Source organism: Eptesicus fuscus, chromosome 16 (assembly GCF_027574615.1).
Source record: "Eptesicus fuscus isolate TK198812 chromosome 16, DD_ASM_mEF_20220401, whole genome shotgun sequence".
NCBI classification, from domain to species: Eukaryota; Metazoa; Chordata; class Mammalia; order Chiroptera; family Vespertilionidae; genus Eptesicus; species Eptesicus fuscus.
In genome coordinates, this window is record NC_072488.1 from 25256108 (window position 1) to 25275536 (window position 19429).

Genomic DNA, 19429 nt, shown 5'->3' on the forward strand with positions numbered 1-19429 from the left:
ATTAAGCCCCCTCTTAGGTTGGGGAATGTTGTGTCCTTCCTCTCTCTATTCTGATTGTCCTCCCCTCCCCTATCCCCCTGTCCTTCCCATTCCAGTCTGATGTGAGAAGGGTCTCCATTTGAGAGGTGAATTTCAGGAATGTTGCCTCTGGCGGCAGGTCTGTGTGAGAATGGAGAAGCACCAGCCCCATAGATGCTCCAGGATCCTGCGTGTACCTGGCGGTGCTTTCAGGAGGGCAAGATGGCTCACCTCCCTCTCTCACTACTGCTCAGTCTCGGGAACGAACTGTGCTGGAGAGAGGCAGATGGATGGAGGGAGAGTTCCCTTGCCTGGAGGTCCAGGGGCTCACAGGTGGCCATTGGCTTTGCCTGGGTTGGGGGAAGTTGGCCCACATCTCAGCTCCCAAACGGCCAGTTCACACTGCTGGGCACTGGTGCCCTCGCTCTTTAGCTGGCCCTGCAGGTGGAAGCTGCCCCCGCTGGCAGCTGGGGAACTGGAGTGGGGCAACCAGGGCTGTGTCTAAAGGTCATATTTGTTATAAAAGGATAGTCGAGGAAGAAGCTGTCTTACCCTTGATCCCGCATTGCCTCGATCCTCCTCATTTCTCCTCATGCCTTTCCTTATCTTCCTTCACTCTCTCCTCTTTTCCCAGCTCCCACCACCCCCTCCCTCCTGCCTTCTGTGCCTTCTTCCCAAGTCCTCTCTTCCCTTGTTCCGGTTTTTTCTTCTCCCCCATCTCTGTCTGTCATTCACTCCTTGCAGGGTTCTGGGTTAGTGAGGAGAGTGCTCTCGGAACCGGGAGTCAGGGCCGAGGGACAGGAAGTTGAGAGCCCAGGCCCACGCAGTCTTCATTCCCTTGTGGCTGAGGCACTTCGTGCCTGTCTCTGGGTCCTAGGGGAGGCGGGTCTCAGACCAACCCAAAATCCCTTTAGACCTTTGGATTGTCTGCTATCTCCAGGGCCTTCTCGCCTCTGGCACCCCTGGTCTTCTCTTCCATTTCTCCCTCATCCTCCCGCACCCTTCCCCCTTTATTCTGGGTGTTGATATGTCCTTCGGCTGCTACGAGGGGAGGATGCTTATTGCCTTTAGGGGCAGTTTTGGTGACTCCCCCGGGGCTAAGGTGGGTTCTTTTTAGGGCCTAACCTTTACTTCTTTCCTGCCTTGGGGGGAGGAGGGGGGCCTCTGTCCTTTCTGAGCTCTCTCAGAGGGTCTCTATCTCGCCTGGGAAGGCCCCTAAAAGGCCTAGGCGAGGTCCTGGGCCCTCCCTCCCTCACCCAGCTCCTCAGCTCTTAACCAGGATGTGCAAATAGTCCATGAAGAGCGGGTCCATCCCCCAGCCTTGGGGGATGAGGCCTCGGCGTTGGCAGGAATGGCAGGAAGCCTGAAGCCAGCTCTGGGTGCAGGGTTAGCAGGATGCCTTAGAAAAAATAATAAAAGGGACTGTTGCAAAGCTCCAGGGAACAGATGTTTTCCATTTGGAGTCTGCCAAGAGAAAGCACAGAGGGGGGCGGGTGGAGAGAGATGGAGGGAAGAGGAAGAAAAGCCGAGGCAGACAGGCAAGACAGGAGGTCAAATGCAGGCAGAGAGGGAGGTGGGAGAAGTGAGAAAACCAGAGTAAGGAGAGAGAAAAGGAACTGAGAGGATCGGAGAGGGCCCTCTGACACTGAGGGCCCCTGCTTCCTGGGGTGATGACACAACTATGAGAATTCAAGGACAATTCAGTACCAGTAAGTGCTCATCTGGCACTGGCCAGGGGAGGCTGGGGTGCCTGTGGGCACCTTGGGGCCCCGGCAGCCAGGGCCTGGTGGTGGAGGATCAGGGCAAGGGTGGGCACAGTGCCCTGTGACTGCCTATTTGGTGAAACTGCCCAGGGACAGTGTAGGACAAAGGGGTACACTGCAGCCCCCAGACCTGTGAGCCTGTCCGCAGGTCAGAGGCCCCGCCCTGGAGGCTGGGCCTGCCAGGGGGGCTGTCTGCAAGGCCCTCAGGAGACCTCGCTTCTCTGGCTCTGTTCTGTGTCATCTGGTTTCCTGCCTGACTGGTCATGAAGTCCATTGGAGCAAAGCAGCCCTGCCTACTTCCAGGGCAAACTTTCTGGTGTACGGGCAGCCTGACGAGGCCCAGGGCCCCAAGGAAGAAAGGAGGTGGGGATCCTGTAATTGAAATCTGTTGATGTCAAGACACTGAAGACTCCCCCAAGGGAGGGATCAGGGACAGCCTCCAGAGATGAAGCTCAGGAGACAGGGTGGCAAGTTGTAAACAGCTTAATGAGCCGTGCCAAGACCAGGTGGCCAGGTGGGCCAGGCCTGGCGGGCCTGCTGGAGCAAGGTCTCGGGGAGCGGGGAGCCAGCCTCTGAGCTGAGCTCCTGGCCAGGGAGGAAGCCGCTCTGCGGGCTGGTGCAGGAAGGCCTCCCCACCCCCAGCACGCACCCTACACACTTCCTTCTGCTTCTCCTCTTTGTGATCCCTGCCTTCTGCCACAGTGGAGCTGGCCCTCCAGGTTAGCACAGCCCCCCTTCTCCTCTCTGCCAGTCCCAGCACCCCGGGCCTTCAGGCCTTAGCTCAAACGCGGCCACCGCCAGGAAGACTCCCCTGACCACACCAGCACAGCTGGCCTGACCCCTTCTGAGGCCCTAGAACACTCAGAGTTGGCACTTGTCACTCCACTGCCCCGGTCACTCCCGTGGTTTGGTGGCTTCCCTCCTTCTCCTCGGGGGCGGGCCAGGCGCACCGTCCGTACGCAATAGTTGCACATTGGACACTTAGCTAGGCGGGCAGGCTGCTCAGAGCTCCAGGCAGCAGCCCCAGAAGGGAACACAGCAGCAGAGCCGAGGAGAGCCGAGGCTGAGAGAGCCAAACCCCTGGCCACTGGGCCGGCCCTTCCTGGGCTCACCTCCCCGAGTTTTCTGTCTTGGGAATCTCCAGTTCAGGGAACAAGAGCCTGCAGTTCCCTTTCTTGCCTTGTCATGGGAGCCTGGCTCCTGTGTTTAATTAATTCTCTCATTCTCCCAGATTCTCATCTCCACTGAAGAAAAAGAGTACCTTGCTGAGGAAGCCCTGGGTAGTATTTTAGGAAGTGGCAAGCTACGCCATTACACAATGAGCCTCAGGCAACATTCTTCCTTAAGCACCCAAGTGCTGTGTGCTGCAGTCCCGGCCTGAGTTAGGCCTCCTTCCTGCATAATTGATTTTTTACAGAGAGGAAGGGAGAGGAATAGAGAGTCAGAAACATCGATGAGAGAGAAACGTCGATCAGCTGCCTCCTGCACACCTCCTACTGGGGATGTGCCCGCAACTAAGGTACATGCCCTTGACCAGAATCGAACCTGGGACCCTTCATTCTGCAGGCCAACGCTCTATCCACTGAGCCAAACCGGTCAGGGCGCTTCTGCTTCTTGTTGGAGCAGGAAGATGGGGTGCCTGAGCCCGGGTTTTCCACCTCTGTCTGGGAGCTTCCTTTGGGATGTCTGTTAGCCAACCCACCCCAGCCCTAAACTGAACTTGTGAAACCTCAGCCCCCAGCCTTTGCTAGGAACAGCCAGGCTCTGCCTCCCTTCTGTGCTCCCATCTGTGCGGCGGCACCAGCCTCAGGAGGGGCAGCCGGGTCTGGGGCTGCCGTGAGGCCTGAGCGGGCCCAGAGGCCATGCTGCAACCTCAGAGAGCTGTGTTGCTGAAAGCACCTGCTGTGGGTGTGTGCATGCGCAGGCGGGTTTGAAATGTGCGTTTATGTGGGCTGGACAGGGATTGAAGAAACGGCCCCATTTTCCACTGATCTGGGGACGAAGGCAAAGTGGTTGTGGGGCAGGTTGTGCGTGTGTCCTCTGTTCTTCTCCGTGCGGAAGGAAGTCCCCCGGAGGGAGGCCAGGAGCTGCTGGGGGCCCAGCCCTGCCTGGCCCCTTCCCACTGAGGGATGGGGGTGAGGGCCTCCCTCTCTCAGCCTACTTTGTTAACGTGGGGCTCCTGAGAGCACCGCCTCCCTCCCAGACTTGTGAGGATTAATGAGAGGAGATGCTCACACAGTTGGGCCTTGGCCCACAGTCAGCTCTCAGTCCGCGCCGGCTGCTCGGTAGCTGTTACTCTCCTGGGTGGAGCCCAGCTCTGCCCCTTCACAGGGCTCCCTGGGCCTCTCTCCTCCTCGCCTGCCCAGCCCATCCTTGGCAGGATCACTGGGCTCTCCTCGGTGAGCACTGTCAGCCTCCCTCCCCGGAGACCGAGAGCGGGAGGAGAGCCACCACTTCTGCTCCCATCCCCTGCCCCGGACACAGTGAACAAGTGTGAAAGGCCCCGGAAACAGTCGGTCACCTGAGCCATCGCCGAACTCCAGGAGATGCCCCTCTGCCCCTTGTGGGCTCTGAAGTCCATGGCCCGATGCAAACCCTGGCTCCTAACTTACTCTCCCTGCAGCCTCAGGCGAGTTCCCTACCCTCTCTGTGCCTCCGTTTCCTCCTCCCTCAAGCGGGGCAATAGCAGGGCTTGCTCTACAGGGCTTTGTGAGCATGGGCTGAGAGCGTCCGTGTGGAGCACGGAGCACAGTGCCTGACACGGCGAGCACGCAGAGCGAGCCTGTCCTGTGCTGGCTCGTGGGGATGGTTCCCGTCACCTGAGACGGGCTCCCACCGAGGGGCTGCTGCCTCTGACTTTCCCACACTCTCACCGCCCACTGTCCTCCTGGTTTCGCAGCTGAGCTGTTCATGGAGCAGCAGCACCTCAAGGAAGCCGGTTTCTGCATCCAGGAGGCAGCGGGCCTCTTCCCCACCTCGCACTCGGTGCTGTACATGCGGGGCCGGCTGGCCGAGATGAAGGGCAGCTTGGAGGAGGCCAAGCAGCTGTACAAGGAGGCGCTCACGGTGAACCCCGACGGCGTGCGCATCATGCACAGCCTGGTGAGTCAGCCCCACACGCCTGCAAAAGGCCTCAGGGCCCTCCTCTCCCCTCGCCCCCTCCTTGCCTGCAAGCGCCTTGCTGCCACTGTTCCCTGGTGTCTGCGGGGAGGTGGCTTCCTCGCTGCTCTGTTGGGAAAGGCCAAGCTCCTTCCTTCAGGGGCAGGGCATGTCCCTTCGGTCAGAGCCTGCCGGAGCGAATGAAAGAATCCGGGAGGATCGGGGGGTATATCTGTGACTTTTTGCTGTAAGTTTCCATATGGCAGTCTAGCCCCAAGGGGCTTTCACTGTTACACATCAGATCCTCGCCCAGATCCTGGAGACTCCGGATAACAAAATGCTCTTCTCTGGGGGGGTCTTTCCGGCCTCCCTGGTCACTGGGTTGCCTTCCCCATTTCAGAGGGGGTCCTTGGCAGGATTCAGCAGATGTCCCAGGGTAGGCTGTCATTGAAAATGACCCCTGGGACCCCCAAGGTCATGGGGCTCAGAACGTGGGTGCCCAAGGCTCAGTGGCCTTCCTGTGGGAGGTCGGAGAGTAGGAGCAGAATGCTGGTGCTCTTATCCAGGCCTTGCCGTCTCTCTGGGTGATCACGGGCAGGTCAGCCACCTTCTCTGTACCTCGTTTTTACTTACCTATGCAGTGGGGTTCTCTAACAGTAGTACAGTGGGCCCTAGGTATAACTATTTTCCCCTGCCTTCCTTCGCTGCTTTCAGAGAGCGGGCATCAGGATAAACGAGGTGATCGGAAAGCGTGCAGGCCTGCGTAGGCACAGTGCTTTTTAAAGTATGACTTAGGAGCCCACAGTTAGCAACAGAGACTTCCTGTCCCCTCTGAGAGCTCCGAGAACAGCCACGAGAGGCCCACTAACGTCTGCCGCATGGAAAACACTGAAGGACCAGGGGAATGACTGCAGGAGGCTGCAGGGCCAGCATGGCCAAACGAGGTTGACTGTTCGGGAGTAGAAGCCACAGGGAGTTAGATTCCAGCTCAGTGTCAGGAAAAATGCTATAACTCCTAGAAAAGTCCACGCACGAACTCAGGAGTCATCAGGTGAGGATGTAGCCAAGAGAATCGAAGCATCACATAGGGGTAGGAGCTGGACAAGGTCGTCTTTATAAGGTCCTTTCCAACCCCGAGAGCCCTTGAAAACAGGTCAGGACGGAGATTCCCTGCTCAGCTACTATTCCCGCCGCCTGATTTCTTAAAGGCTTTCTAGCCGAGGCCCATGCCAATGTCCGTGTCTGTTGAAGAAAGCCTGCACAGTGACATCACTCCCTCGCCCATGTCCCCTCCACATGGCTCCGTGCTGCTTCCAGTCTGCTCAGCAAATGTTTGTTTTTTGCGAGGCACATCCTCCTTCCTCCCACAGTTCAGACATGAGCTCCTCTGATGAATGCCTCCCCGGAGGTCACATCCAGAAACTTGATTAGGGAGGTGGGAGGGAGGATGTGGGCTATGTCATTAGGCCGGCAGCCAGGCAGAGATGTCTGCTTTCCTCTGTGCTCGCGGATATGAGCCTGCCGTTCAGATCCTAAAACCCGACGAAATCCAATAACAAGTACAATTTTGAAGTAACAGTGTACCATTTTTCATTTATGCTTATTATTGTTTGTAGCTATTTCCCTGAAATTGAAGCAGTTTTCAAGGGTGAGTTTCCATGGTAACTGTAGAGCTGTCTAGAGTGGCTCCCTGAAATGGTCCCTCTTCTCTTCCCGGGGTGCCTGGCCGTTGTGATGAAATTGGGGCGAGTTGGAGGCAGGCCTGCCACGTTTAAAGTTACCAGCAACCAGAGGGGCCGTCTGCTCCAGCGTGGGCAGACCACCCCCTTCCACACGCTCTGTTCCTGCCAATACCCTATACATATGCATACAGAATAGCAAATTTCAAGCCCGGGGGAGATTTACCAAACGCTCTTTTCCCAGAGACACACGAACACTTTGGCAGGTTGATCTCCGGCATTCCCCAAGCTAGTGTCTCCCCGGTACTGACCTCAGACTCAGGATGTCGGGCCTCACCCTGGCTCTGGCCCTGATTCATGTGGATGACTTAGAGAAAGGCACATTTGACGTCAGTGCTCCTGCTGTCTCCCTTCATAAATGAATAATGATCTGCATCATCCCTAGACCCATGTTCTAATCAAATGAAGCATCGCATGTGAAAGTGCTTCTAAAAGTCCACAATGCAATATCAGAGAAGACAAAACAGCAGCTATGCCACCTCTCCAGTCCTTCACCCATGACAGACATTACCAATCAATCACCCTTCACCCATGACAGACATTACCAATCAATCACAGCAGTTTTCCCCCACTGAGCACAGATGTGACGTTGGGATATTTTCCCCATGTCACACCATGATGGCGGCCACTACTCGTCGGCCTGAGTCAGCTTGTCATGTATCTAAAGGAGTCACTGTCAAAATAGTAGAGAATGAGAGCACACCTCCATTATCTGAGCCTTTGTGAACTCCAGGGGTGGGTGCATCCCTGGAGAAGTATCCAGAGAAAAGAGCATGGGAGGGAACTGGTGCTCCCTCTCTCCATTCCCACCACCCCAACCCCCACAGAGTCACTGAAAAGGCAGGTTCCCAGGGAGGGCATGGTAAGGCCAGGATGCAGGACATCCTGGCCTTATCATGCCACTGTGGCTTTGTGAGGACACTGGCCCCTGAGAGCCCGGCCACAGCCTGGGCTGGAGGAGCTCTGGGTCCCTCATGAGCCCTCTGAGGTCATGGCTGAGTCCCACTCCCTGAGGTCTGGAAAGGGGAAGGTGAGGATAGACTCAGTGAGCCTTGCGAGGTCAGGTCTGGCTCTGCAGTTCTTAGCACAGGGTCACCAAACAGGAGGAGGCCAGCCTCCAGGCCTCCCTGTGGCCTCTCCCTGGGACAGGCTGGAGAAAGCCTTCAGGAGCCAGGGTTCAGGCATTTCTAAGAATATGAACTTTGGCCCGGACGCAGGTTCTCTCCCCACCCTGCTGCCCTCCTGCCCTGAATGTGACAGAGACCTTGCCATGGTCTGGCTCCACTCAGGTTTTTCAGGTCAGGCGGGAAAGAGGCACCTCCTTGGCAGTGCCCCCAGCAGAGTCCCAGAGGAGCCTGTGTCCTCCAGCCCTGGTCCTGCAGCTGCCACCTGTGCCAGACTCAAGGAGGCCAGGCTGCTTCGAGAGAGTGCCAAAGTACAGGAAGAAAGGGGCATGCTCTCTGCAGAGGGACATTCCCAGTGAACTCTTGGCAGCAGGTCCGACAGTTTCTGCCGGCTGGGTCCCAGCCTCCCCTCCAGGTAGCAGGAAACCCCGCCCACTCGCCCTGGTGTGCAGAAGTTCATTTACTGGCAGAAGAGTCTCGTTAAGAAGGGGGAGCCTGAGCTTCACCTGCCTGCCCCTGAGGAGACATGAGAAAGAAAGCAGGGTCCTTCCCAAGATCAGCAGAGGGCTGCAGGGTCTCAGGCAGAGAAGGATCCCCAGGCAGCCTGCACCCGTCTCTTTGAGCCTGTCTCTGCCCTGCCCCTCCCGGGAGCCCCTCTGCATCGCCAAGGGAGCAGGATGCTTGGGGATGGCAGAGAGCCCCAAGTGTGGCTGATGGACTGGCCACGCCAATGAGAGCCCCCCCAAGAGGGGTTGCATTGAAGTCACCTGACCTTAATGAGAAGAGGGTCCCTAGCCCTGGCTACCCACCAACTCACTCTCCCTGCCTTCCCCTGGGCTGAGTGGGAGTATGGATGCTTTGATGCAGCCTGTCTCACTACAGAGAAAGCCTCAGCCATCAGTGGGGAGGTATGGGTGCATTCCTGCCACCTGCATTTGTGGGTGGCACCCCGCCCTTCTCTCCCAGGGGCACACTCTTAGGGAGGGGTTTCCTGCCCCTCACTGGCCCCTGTCCCTGGTCATGCTTTCTTCTTGGGACAGAGCTCCAGGTTCCTGCTGCCCCATATCCCCAGATCCCTTTCCTCCTCAGGCACCCCAGCAGCAGGAAGATTGCCCTGGGTGAGCTTCAGCTGTGACATAATTTCCAGAGATGTAATTTCTGAAGCAGTCATGGCCACGTGACCTGGCCTCTTCTCCCTCCAGATGCCCCTGGAAGGACGGGTAGACAGCGTTTCTACATCCACTGCCCTCCGATGAGAGCGTGGCCGTGAATGAGTCCCTGCATTTGTTCCCTCATGCTCCCAGCCTGAGGCTGCTGTCTCGTTCGTGAAGTGAGTTGAGGGGGATTAAGGGCATGGCCAGCCCCAGATGACCCCAGAGCCTCTTGCCCCCCCTCTCCCCAGGCTAGGGCGTGCTGCAGCACATCCCAAGTCCCCAGAACCCCCCAGCACACCCCTGGCCTCCCCCAAAGTGGGTTCTGAGTCAGTGAGGCCCAGGGCTCTGTCTCACCTAGCCCTGCGGTTCTGGGCCGGGCGTTTGCAGGTGCTCCAGGATCCAACAAGAAGTCTCTGCTCTCTAAGGCCTAAGAGGTGACCTGTGGCTACACAGAGCTCCCCCGCACCCCATTACCCTCCCCTGACTGGGCCATCCCGTCCTGGAGGCAGGACCAGACAGTAGAGGTGACTCATCTAAGACAGACAACCAACCTGCCAGCCCTCCAGCAGAGATTTCTTCGCGTCACTGGCTTAGTTTTCTATCAAATGAAGAAAATAACCCAAGCCCTTGTGAGCCAAGGGATAGTTTTAGGGCTCAGATGAGCTGAGACCCGTGGGAAGATAAGTTAACATCAGGCGTTATTTTTCACCATTTGCATGGAAGACTTGGTGGTAAGTGGCCTGAGCCCACCTTTGACCAGGCTGCTATGGGGTGAGGGTCATTGGCCCACATTTCCTTGCTCTGCCAGGTGGCCCATAGTGTCAGCAGAGTGCTAAAAAGGCAGGGAGGGGGTGCTGGGCAGGTGAGGGCGGCTCCCCTGGCGCTGGGTTTCGGAAAGCCTTAGGCTTGTGCGCGAGCTCCTGAAGTGCGCGCCAGCCCCGTCGACCAGGAAGTGGAAAGGAAGCTGCCGACCTGTCATGTTCGGACCTCAGAGCTACCTTTGAGGTTGCCTCCGGGGCTGGTTGGCTGGGACAGTTTTTAAGCCTGTGTCAGAGCCAGCTTGTGCCTGGAGGTAGAGCACAGCCTTTGAGTCTAACTGACCTGGACTTGAGTCCCACTTTGCCTGTACTTGCTGTTTAACCTTGGCCAAGTCCCTCAACCTCTCAGAACCTCAGTGTCCTCATCTGTAAAATGGGAGCCATGGTGCCAAGCGCACAGGGCTCCTGTTACACTTAGGCTGAATAGCTCCGTAAGTTAATGGCCCAGGAGCTGGGGTTACTTTTCTCTTTTTTCATTTAGAAGTGCAGCCCCCAGGCAGGTTCAGATGCTCTTGGTTTGCAGAGGGAAGCCCAGAGACTCATTGTAGCCAAGCTGCTCCGGCCTCAAGGAGCCCCCCAGCTGACTCCAGCCAAGGCACCATGTGCAGGGCATCAGCCCCAACTGCCCTGTGGCTGGGACAAGTGCATACACAGGGCAAGGCCTGGCTGACCTTGTTGAGAGCGAGAATGTGAGCTGAGGGACCAGGGAAATTTGAGACCGGGTGTTACAGTCTCGGATGTTGGGTGGAACGCTTCGGCTAAAGGGGCATTATGCCGGGGCCGAGGGAGAGCAGGAGTGCAAAAGGCCAGGCTCTGCTCAGCCCTGCTCAGCCCTGCTCTCCGGCCCGCCGTCTGCCAGGCTGGTTTGGCGCCCGGCCTCTGGATGTTCCCTGACTTTGGGTGAGGCTGCAGCTCTCGGAACAGTAGGGTCTCTGGTTCCTGGGACCCCATCCCTCAGGCCCAGGGCGCCCACCTGCCCCAGACCTCCCTCCTTGTCGGCCTCGTGAGCTGTGGCAGGGGGCTGAGAGGGTCTGGCCCCCCGAGGACTGGGAGGACCCAAAGTCGCCTCTGCTGTGTGGAACCTGAGTTCGTGCACACACGGAGCCCCTCGGTCAGTGGAGTCTCCCTGCCCCACCAGCTCCAGTTGATGGGGAATATTGCTTCTTGTTGACTGAGAACTTTAAAAGGAAGGTCTTGGTCATTTGCCCTGCTGGGTGGTGGTTTTACTGTGAGTTCTGTGTTTCTCATCCTCCCCAGTGCCGCCTGGGGTCTGTAGTCCCTGATAGGAAAGTGGAGGAGAAAGAGGAGGAGGAGGAGGAGGAGGAAGAGAGAGTTCTGGGGCTCACTGTGGGGAAGGTGGGAGGAGCACAGACGTGTTCCCCAGCACGGGCCTCTCTGGTGTTTGGAGGCCCCTGCCCACCCTGCCTCACCCCCAGCCTGACACAGCCCCCCAACACACTGAGCCCTCAGCCCAGGCTCAGACCTTCCAGAAGGTGAGGGCGGCCCCCCGGGGTTTTGGAACGCCTTAGGCTGTGCGTGGGCTCCCGAAGTGCACGCCAGCCCCCACCAGGAAGTGGAAAGGAAGCTGTGAGCCTGTCACAGGTTCAGATGGGCATGCTAGTGCAGCGCTGCCTGCCCGGTTTAGCCCAGGATCAATGGTCCGGAAGACTCGCTCTGTCTGGAGGAGCGGGGTTCAGCCCTTTCCCCTTGTCCACCAGGCCAGCACCACCCCAGCCGGTGGCTCTGTCTCCTGGTCCCAGAGTGGGGCCTCTGCCATGGGCCCCCTTCCCACTGCCAATCACAGGGTCTTCTCTTCTTCTTTTTTTTTTTTTTTTTTTTGGGGGGGGGGGGTCTTCTCTTCTAAAACCCGAAGTCCAGAGGCCTCACTACAGCCTCCTGACTTAGCCCCGAGGGCCTGGCTGTGACCAGGGAGGGGGTTCCCTCTAGGCTGGGCTCCAATGAGTCTGGGCTCTCTCCACAGGGGCCTCTTCCTAGGAGAGTCTGGGGGTGTCATCAGCCAGGCACTGGGTGGGATCTAGAAGGATTTGTGCCCTTTCTCCCAACAGGGAAGTGGGACCAGCCTGTGGTTTTGGGGCCACCCCAGCTTCAAGATGGACGTGGTGATGTGTGGGCTGGGTTCTCAGCCTGGAGAGCCGCCTCATTCCCAGTCTGGTCAGACAGGTTGAGGCTGACACACCTGGGAGAATCCAGCGTGCAGGAATGCGGGCCTCCCTCCTGGGCGTGTCAGCCCCCAGGATGGGTGAAGGGAGGGAGCCTTCCTGTGGAGCAGCCTCAGAGGTGACCCCACCAGGGGCTCCTCCCAGCAGCCCCAGGGTCCCCAAGCAGGAGGCTGCAGGGACCAAGAGGCTCCAGCAGCCTCCAGCTGATTCCCGGCTTCCCAGCTGGAGAGGTTGTGACAGAATCCCAGGAATGTGCCTTGAGCTCAGAAAGAAAATTCCCAAAATAACTGCTATAAATACTTGAGGGTAGGGGCGGGGAGGGAGCTCTCAGCGTGGCCTGCAGCTGGCCTAGCACTGGGGACTACTTCCCAGGGCAGGCCACCCCCAAAAGGAGAAAAAGGCACGCACAGCCAGCGGACCTTCCTGCCACCCAGCCCCTCTGGGGACAGTGTCAGGCACTGAATGAATGGGGTGAGAGGTGTGCAGGGGCAATTCTGAAAAATAAGACAGGATCCTTTTTCTCCATCCCCATCCCAGGCTACAGTCCCTGACTCTACAGAAAACCTGGGCTCCTAACAGGGAGAGCCCCCCCTCAGAGGGCCCCTCAGGCTGCCTGTCCCGAGGCCCTAAGCAGGTCACTAAGCACCCACAAGTGCCTCTGGTGTTCCTGGCTCTGAGCCCAGGGCCCTCCCACCCGAGCTCCGATGGAGGTCAGGGATCACATTGGATCCCACAGTAACGCAGCACAATGTCCAGGTGGTCGTGTGGGCAGCAGGGGCTGCTGTCCTCAGGGAAGGCGTCTTGGGGAGCAGGTCCCAGGGAGGTGAGATGTGGCCAGATGTTCCCCCCTCCCTGAAACCCAAGAAGGGAGGGAGGAAGGAATGGAGGAAGTCAGGAATTTCTGGGACTTCCCCTGCCCCTCCCTGAGCAGCTATAAGCAACCCTGGCCCCTCTCCGTGCCTTAAGCAACTTGCACTCCCTTTCTGATCCCTGTGTGAGGGCAACACAACTGGGGCCTCTCCCAAGTTAGGGTCACCGGCAGGTCTGGTTTCTCTGGGTTCGGGATGCCCCTGGTCAGGGTGGGGACGAGTCCGCAGGATATTTGAATGGAATTGTGGTCCCTCCCTCTCCCTGAAGACCCTTTCGCCGGGCAGCTGGGGGCAGGGGTGCCAGGCCCTTGGCAGTGCAGGCCGGGGGCAGAGCAGGTGAGACCTACAGTCTTCCTGGGGTGGGCTCTGTCCAGTTGTCAAGCAGCAAACAGTTCCGAGTTGCTACCAAACATGAACAGGCTGGTGTCTCGGGCAGGTGGCAGCAGATCCTGTTACCAGCCCCGGGCCTCTGGGCCCCAGCCTGACCCCAGCCCGGTGTCTCCTTTCAGGCTCTAAGGTCAGCACCCCAGGGTGGGGGGGGGCGGGGGCTGTGATCCAACCCCAGCCTCGCCCACAGTCTCCCCACAGAGAGCCCTGCCCTCTAGAAAAATCAGCTGTTCTACCCCGTCGCCCCCTCCCAGGATTCTCTGCTCATCCTGGGGACACTCCATTTGCCCTCTGCCCACCATGTGCCCCGCCCGGCTCCGCGATTTCAAATTCATCATTGCAGACTCCTCTCCGTAGCCGACGAGGAAGGACTCTTCTGTTCCCCAGTTTACAGATGAGGAAACCGTGGCCCAGAGAGAACGGGCCACTTGCCCAGGGCCACTGCACGTGTCAGGGGCAGGGCTGGGGTTCCTGTGGCTGTGGAGCCCTGACTTGTCCTCTGCACAGAGCATGCCGAGCCTGCTGCACACCCAAACGGAGAACAGCACCCACACGCGCATGAAGCCCTGTTCAGCCTGCAGACACACCTGGCCCCTTCCCAAACACCCACACGCTCCTTGAGATCAGGGGTTTGCAAACTCGTTTTCAGACAGCGCCCTCTTTTCAAGCAGAATCTCATATGGAAGCGCAATATAGCAACCTTAGCGTGTGAAGCCACTGCGGCCTGCCCCTCACTGGGAAGCTCTGCTGGCCGGCCTTGCCCATCTGTCCTCTGTCGCTCCCTCATCGGCAGCACTCACAGGGCTCAAACCTTCCATTTTTGGTGCTTAATTTTGGTGTCTGGCAGCCTGTCGTCTCGCCTTCCTTCCCTCCTCCCTGTGAGCTGCTCAGGGTCCAGCTCCCAGGCCCTGCGGGCAGAACAGCTTGGCCCGGAGCCCTTGCTGGCCAGGCTGGGCACAGCCCTCTGGTCCAGGCAGCCCTGAGTCAGCACCGCTCCCATCTGGCCAGAGCCGAGCTGGAGCTGGGGCCCGCCTGAGGCTCCGCCTGTCACAGCTCCCCTGCCCTCCCCTGTCCTCTGCCTCATCCCCCTGATTCCTGGGGATGGCTTCAGCCGGGGTTGAGGAGCCTGAGTACGTCCCTCTTTCCCTTTCCTAGCCCCTGGCCGCAGGACCAGCAGCCAGCGCCTCCCGCGGGGGGGCGGGGAGAGCTTTCACTAGGGCTTCCTGAGCGCCATCTTCTCTTGCCTAATTGGTCATGTTCCAGGCTCTCGGAGGACTTTATGAAATCAGGCATGTGCATCTTTCCTAGTGGGTCTCCATGGCAACGGAGGGCCTAACTCTGGGGAGCGTGGTGAGGATGAAAATGTTCCAGCTAAAAATGTACATGGCCATCAGTGGGCGGGCACCCGAGAGGGGCTCCGGGCACATAGGAGGCAGCTCCCCACCCCACCCTGGCCCCCGCCTGTCCAGGAAGTCAGTGTTGTTCCTGCGTTACCTCGTATCTTTGAACGAGAGGCGCGTTCCCCCTCCCCCCCCCCCCGCCCCCGTGCTGCCATCCTATGCCACCTTTGAGGGCTGGGACACAGATCAGTGAGTCGGTATGGTGCAGAGAAGCCTTTATGGGAACAGAGGCCAAAAACAGGCCCTGGCCCCTCCCTCTGCTCACCACACTGTCCCCCTAGCTCCCTGCACCCATGTGGGTGGAAGTGGACGTAGAGGGGCAAGGTGCCAGTTTCACTTCCCAGCCCTTTTTGTGTGACAATTCCTGTCACTTCCTATATCTCTCTGGCAACAGGGTTGTTGGAGCCAAATGTAAGGCCAAGTTCCTGACCTCCCAGAATCCTTTCACTCAGCCTGCATCCCTGGTCCCCGGCTATCTGACTGTCCGTGACCCTCACCTGCCAGGCCAGCCTGGGATGGGCATTAGGTCCCAGGACCCAGACATCCCTAGGAAGGATGGTATGCTGATGCAGGCAAAGAAGCTGCCCCCATCTGCCCACAAGCTTGAGGTCCTGCCCCGGGTGACAGAAGCCGGAGCCTGCAGCATACATTCTGTATCTTGTGGCATCCCAGGGGAGAAGGGCAGTGTGACAGCAAGGCTGGGAGAAAGACCCATTAACTAGACTCATGCAGGTAGACACTGTTTAAGTATTTACATAAACTGACTCGTGTAAACTTCACAACAACCCTCAAGGTGGCTACTGTGGTCTTCCCTGTTTATAGACGAGGAAAATGAGGGCCAGAGCATGGCGGCTTGTCCAGGATCCCCCAGCTGGTCAGGGGGACACTCCAAGCCAGGTCTGCTGACTTGAAAGACCACCCTTTGGGGTCAGGAGGGACACAGCTCCCACAGTGCATGATCTGGGAGGCGGGGCTGGAAGCGGGGCTGTGGTGGGGACCGGTAGGATTTGCATTAGTCGTGGGCACGGTCACTTGACCAAATCCAAGCCAGAGACACCGCTCCTTGCCCTGATCGCCAGGATGCCCCCGCCCCAGGACATCCTCACTAACCCCCGCCCTGTGCTTGCTCCCCAGGGTCTGATGCTGAGTCGGCTGGGCCACAAGTCCCTGGCCCAGAAGGTGCTGCGGGACGCCGTGGAAAGGCAGAGCACCTGTCACGAGGCATGGCAGGGCCTGGGCGAAGTGCTGCAGGCCCAGGGCCAGAGCGAGGCCGCCATCGACTGCTTCCTCACCGCCCTGGAGCTGGAGGCCAGCAGCCCAGTGCTGCCCTTCTCCATCATCCCCAGAGAGCTCTGACAGCCCGGCGGCAGCAGGGAGGGAGGGGCTGCCCCGTGCGGGGGTGGGGGTGGGGGGCAGGAAGCAGGGAGCATGGGTTGGGGGAGGAATAGGACCTCAGGGAAATACATCTCTAGGGAACACTTCTGCAAGCTGCCGCCCTAGTTCTCCTCGCCTCCCCCCCACCCCCACCCCGCCCTGCATTCCCTCCGGGGCCAGTTGGGTCTGGGAGCTGCTGGTCAAGCTGGGTGGACCAGATTTGCATCAAAAGCAAATTCCTTGCTCTTTGGGACTCAGACATTGTGGCATTTATGAGCAAGGAAGTAGCTGGGAGGCCACATCAACATGGGGGCCGCTCCCCAGAGGATCTGTGCAGCATCTAAATGTGTAGTCAGGTCTGTGTGGCTCGGTTACCTCCCCATCTGGAAACCCCTATCCCATACCTGCCACCCTCCCTCAACATCCCTGACCCTTGATTTCCGGCTTTGCACAAGCTTTAGTCTCGAACCTCAGCTCTCTGCTCTCCAGCACCAAAGACGAACCCTGCAAGCTGCCCTCAGGCTGGGCCAAGGGTTTTCCCGGGCTCCTTCCATGGCGCCTCGGGAGAGTCCCGGTGACTGGACTTGCTCCTTGAGAGCCTCACAGCTGTCCTTCACCCCCCTGTGCCTCTGTGCCTTGGGGAGCCCGCAGTCCTGGTCCCATGCCCCAGTCTCAGGACAGGGTTTTGGATCACACTCAGGTCTTACCCAGAGCAGTCACAGCTTGACTCCACTGCAAGTGGGGAGAAGATGGACCGCTGGGTTCCTCTCCCAGGCTGAGTTAGTGGATAATGCCTGGCGTTGACCTTTGCCTGATGAGGCCAGTTGGGATCCACTGTGCACCCCTCTGCTGCCAAGTGATCTCGGGGCCTCTGGTGTCTGGCCAGGGACACAGCACTGGCCTTAACTAACCTTCCATCTCCATCTTCCTGGACACCCCAGCTAAAGCAGCCTGCTCAGAGCCTAGGCCATAGCCCCAGGATGGGCCTCAGGACATAAACGTGGCTGCTGGACCCAGCCCTTTCTAGTAGCTTACATCAGCACATTCCTTCACGCCTTACCTTTCTGGGCAATAGGTACAATGCACGTCACTCTGGAGATGGGAGTCTCTAGGGCTGTCCCAGCTCATCTCACCACCCACAACCCATTCCTCGGGCTTTCTTGGGCAACCCAAGCCCCACCCTGGCCATTTGGTTGTCTCTGCCCGGCACCTCCAACTGGTTGAGCAGGCCTCTGGATACTAGACACCTTCGTCTGCAGGGGTCCTGGGTGCTGGTGGTGGGTGTCTTCCCTGCTGCTCCCCTAGCCTGCTGCAAGATGCTCCTGAAAGTCTCCCCCAGAAGTTGGTCTCCCCACGGGCCTATCAGGGGAATTCTTTTCTTATCAGCACTCTGGGCTTTAGTTTTAAAGCTCTAGGTACATCTCTCATTTTAAGATGTGTGGAAAGGCCGGGCAAGGAGTGCCCGGGTCTGTCATAGCCCAGTCTCTCTGTGGGAGGCCCACCCTCCTCGCTACACTGGCTCAGCACTGCGCCCCCAGGTGCTTCCCAGGGAGAGCCTGTGCCCTCCTGGCCTCCGCCAGGTGAGCAACACTGCGGAGAGCAGCAGATCCTTTGCCACTTGGTTGAAGGATCTCGATATATGTAAGTGTGTGTATAAATATATATATATATATGATAGAGCTCTATTTTTATTCTGGAATTCTGTTAGGAAAAAAGGAAACAAGACAAAGCAGATACCATTGAATTGCCTTGGGGGCCCCAAAGATATTGGGAGTCAGTTCTTGGTCATAAGAAAGGCACCAAATGCATTTTGATTGTATGCCCTCAGAGGAGGTCTTAGCGGGCTGGGCCAAGTTGCTGACAGTTTGCAGATTGAATAAAGAGATCCCTGAATGGGGAAGCAGGTGTGTCTGAAGCAATGTGTTCATTCAGCGCGCAGGTGTTCCCAGAACAGGCCTTGAGCCGGAGCAGGTATTACAGAAGGAGAGAGGCCCGAGGAGTTATGAAGGCGATGGCCTGGGCCTCACAGCTGGGGGTGGGGGGTAGAGAAGCAAGGAGGGGCCCACTGAGGGGATTGTGATTTGAGCCAGTGAGAGGAGGAGCATGGTGGAAGCTGGGTCGGGCCTCGAGGTCAGGCTGAAACCTGGAGATGCATGGGAGGAGGCAGAGGGTCCGGCAGGGCCAGCTAGAGTAGGTCTCTCTGAACTGCCATCTGTCCCTTAGTCAGCGGTCGCCAACCGGTAGTCCACAGGCCACTGGTGGTCCATGAGGTTCAAAAGGTTGACGACCGCTGCCTTAGGTGGCCCTGGGCCCCGTGCTGCCTACCTGGCCCACTGGAGAGTCCAGGGCCAAACTTGCAATCTGAACAGAGACTGTTCCCAGGGCACAGCACATGGGGGAGAGGCCCCAGGGAGGGGTGTGGTGAGCATCCAGGCCGCATTTACATTGGCCGCCTTTGCTGAGAGGTCTATAACAATCCACATCTACTATGCATTATACCACATACCAACATACTACATATATTATACAGTGTGCTTGAACATTTTGAAGGATGACATAAATTTACACAGGAGCTCGGTTTTCTTCATGTACCCCTTGAGGCTTTCCCTAGAACTTGGGGCTGGCCTGAACCCAGCTTCCCGCTTCCTTGGCCTCACTGTGGCCTGGCCTCCCCACCCTCAGTTCTATTCTCCATTATGGCTTTGCTATCCTAGTGAAGGAGGGTCTGTCTTGGAGCCTTTAGGTGCCCAGGGTCTTTTTTGTTTGTTTGTTTTCTAGAGAGTGGAAGAGGGAGAGAGAGAACCATTGATGTGAGAAACATCAATTAGTTGCCTCCTGTACGTGCCCCACCAGGGATGGAACCCACAGCCTGGGTGTGTACCCTGACCGGGAATTGAACCCACATCCCTTCTGTGCACGGGACGATGCTCCAACTAATAGGCACGTAGGCCAGGGCCCAACTTCTCTTTTGCTGTGATGCTTTCTTTTAAGGAAACACATTCACAGTCTTTAGTGATTTAACAATTAGTACCAGATTACTTGTCACATACTCTCACCCCCAGCTCATGATCCCCTGGGGTGAAAATTAAAGGCCATAGGTGATGTGATGTTACATTATCATCCAGCCTGGGAGAAAGTTTTGGAAGCCTCATCCTCCAAGGCAGAGAATGGAGGGAGGCCATCCTGTTCAATGAGGGCTCTGCTGAGCTGACCTCAAGTTGGTCAGATGCTAAAGTCAGGCAGGGGTGGAGACATGTCCTGACCCCCCGTCTTCAGACGCCTTGTTCACACAAAAACCCTCACCGGAGAAGGAAGGAGCCAGCCCTGCGGCCAACCCACTGTGCCAGAACAAGGGCCGAGTCTGGGGACAAGACTTGTGTTGCACTACCACCCCCATGGACCTCTGGCCCACCCGTCACTCTGCAGGACACAGCCCTTCAGTATTAATAGTGTTTATCCGCAGGCACAAATATGAATGGAATTTCAGCCGCCACCACCCAGACT

At 58.0% G+C, this 19429-nt stretch overlaps 1 protein-coding gene across 1 annotated transcript in view; it reads left to right on the forward strand.

The window, feature by feature from the left end:
• The window catches only part of TTC7A (tetratricopeptide repeat domain 7A), a 108495-nt gene extending 90670 nt beyond the window's left edge, over window positions 1–17825 (forward strand). The window contains exons 19-20 of the mRNA XM_054728502.1: window positions 4681–4883; window positions 15686–17825. Coding sequence (XP_054584477.1) covers window positions 4681–4883; window positions 15686–15907 — 425 coding nt within the window. The 3' untranslated portion in view covers window positions 15908–17825. The remainder of the gene's footprint in view (window positions 1–4680; window positions 4884–15685) is intronic.
• The last annotated feature ends 1604 nt before the right edge of the window (window positions 17826–19429 follow it).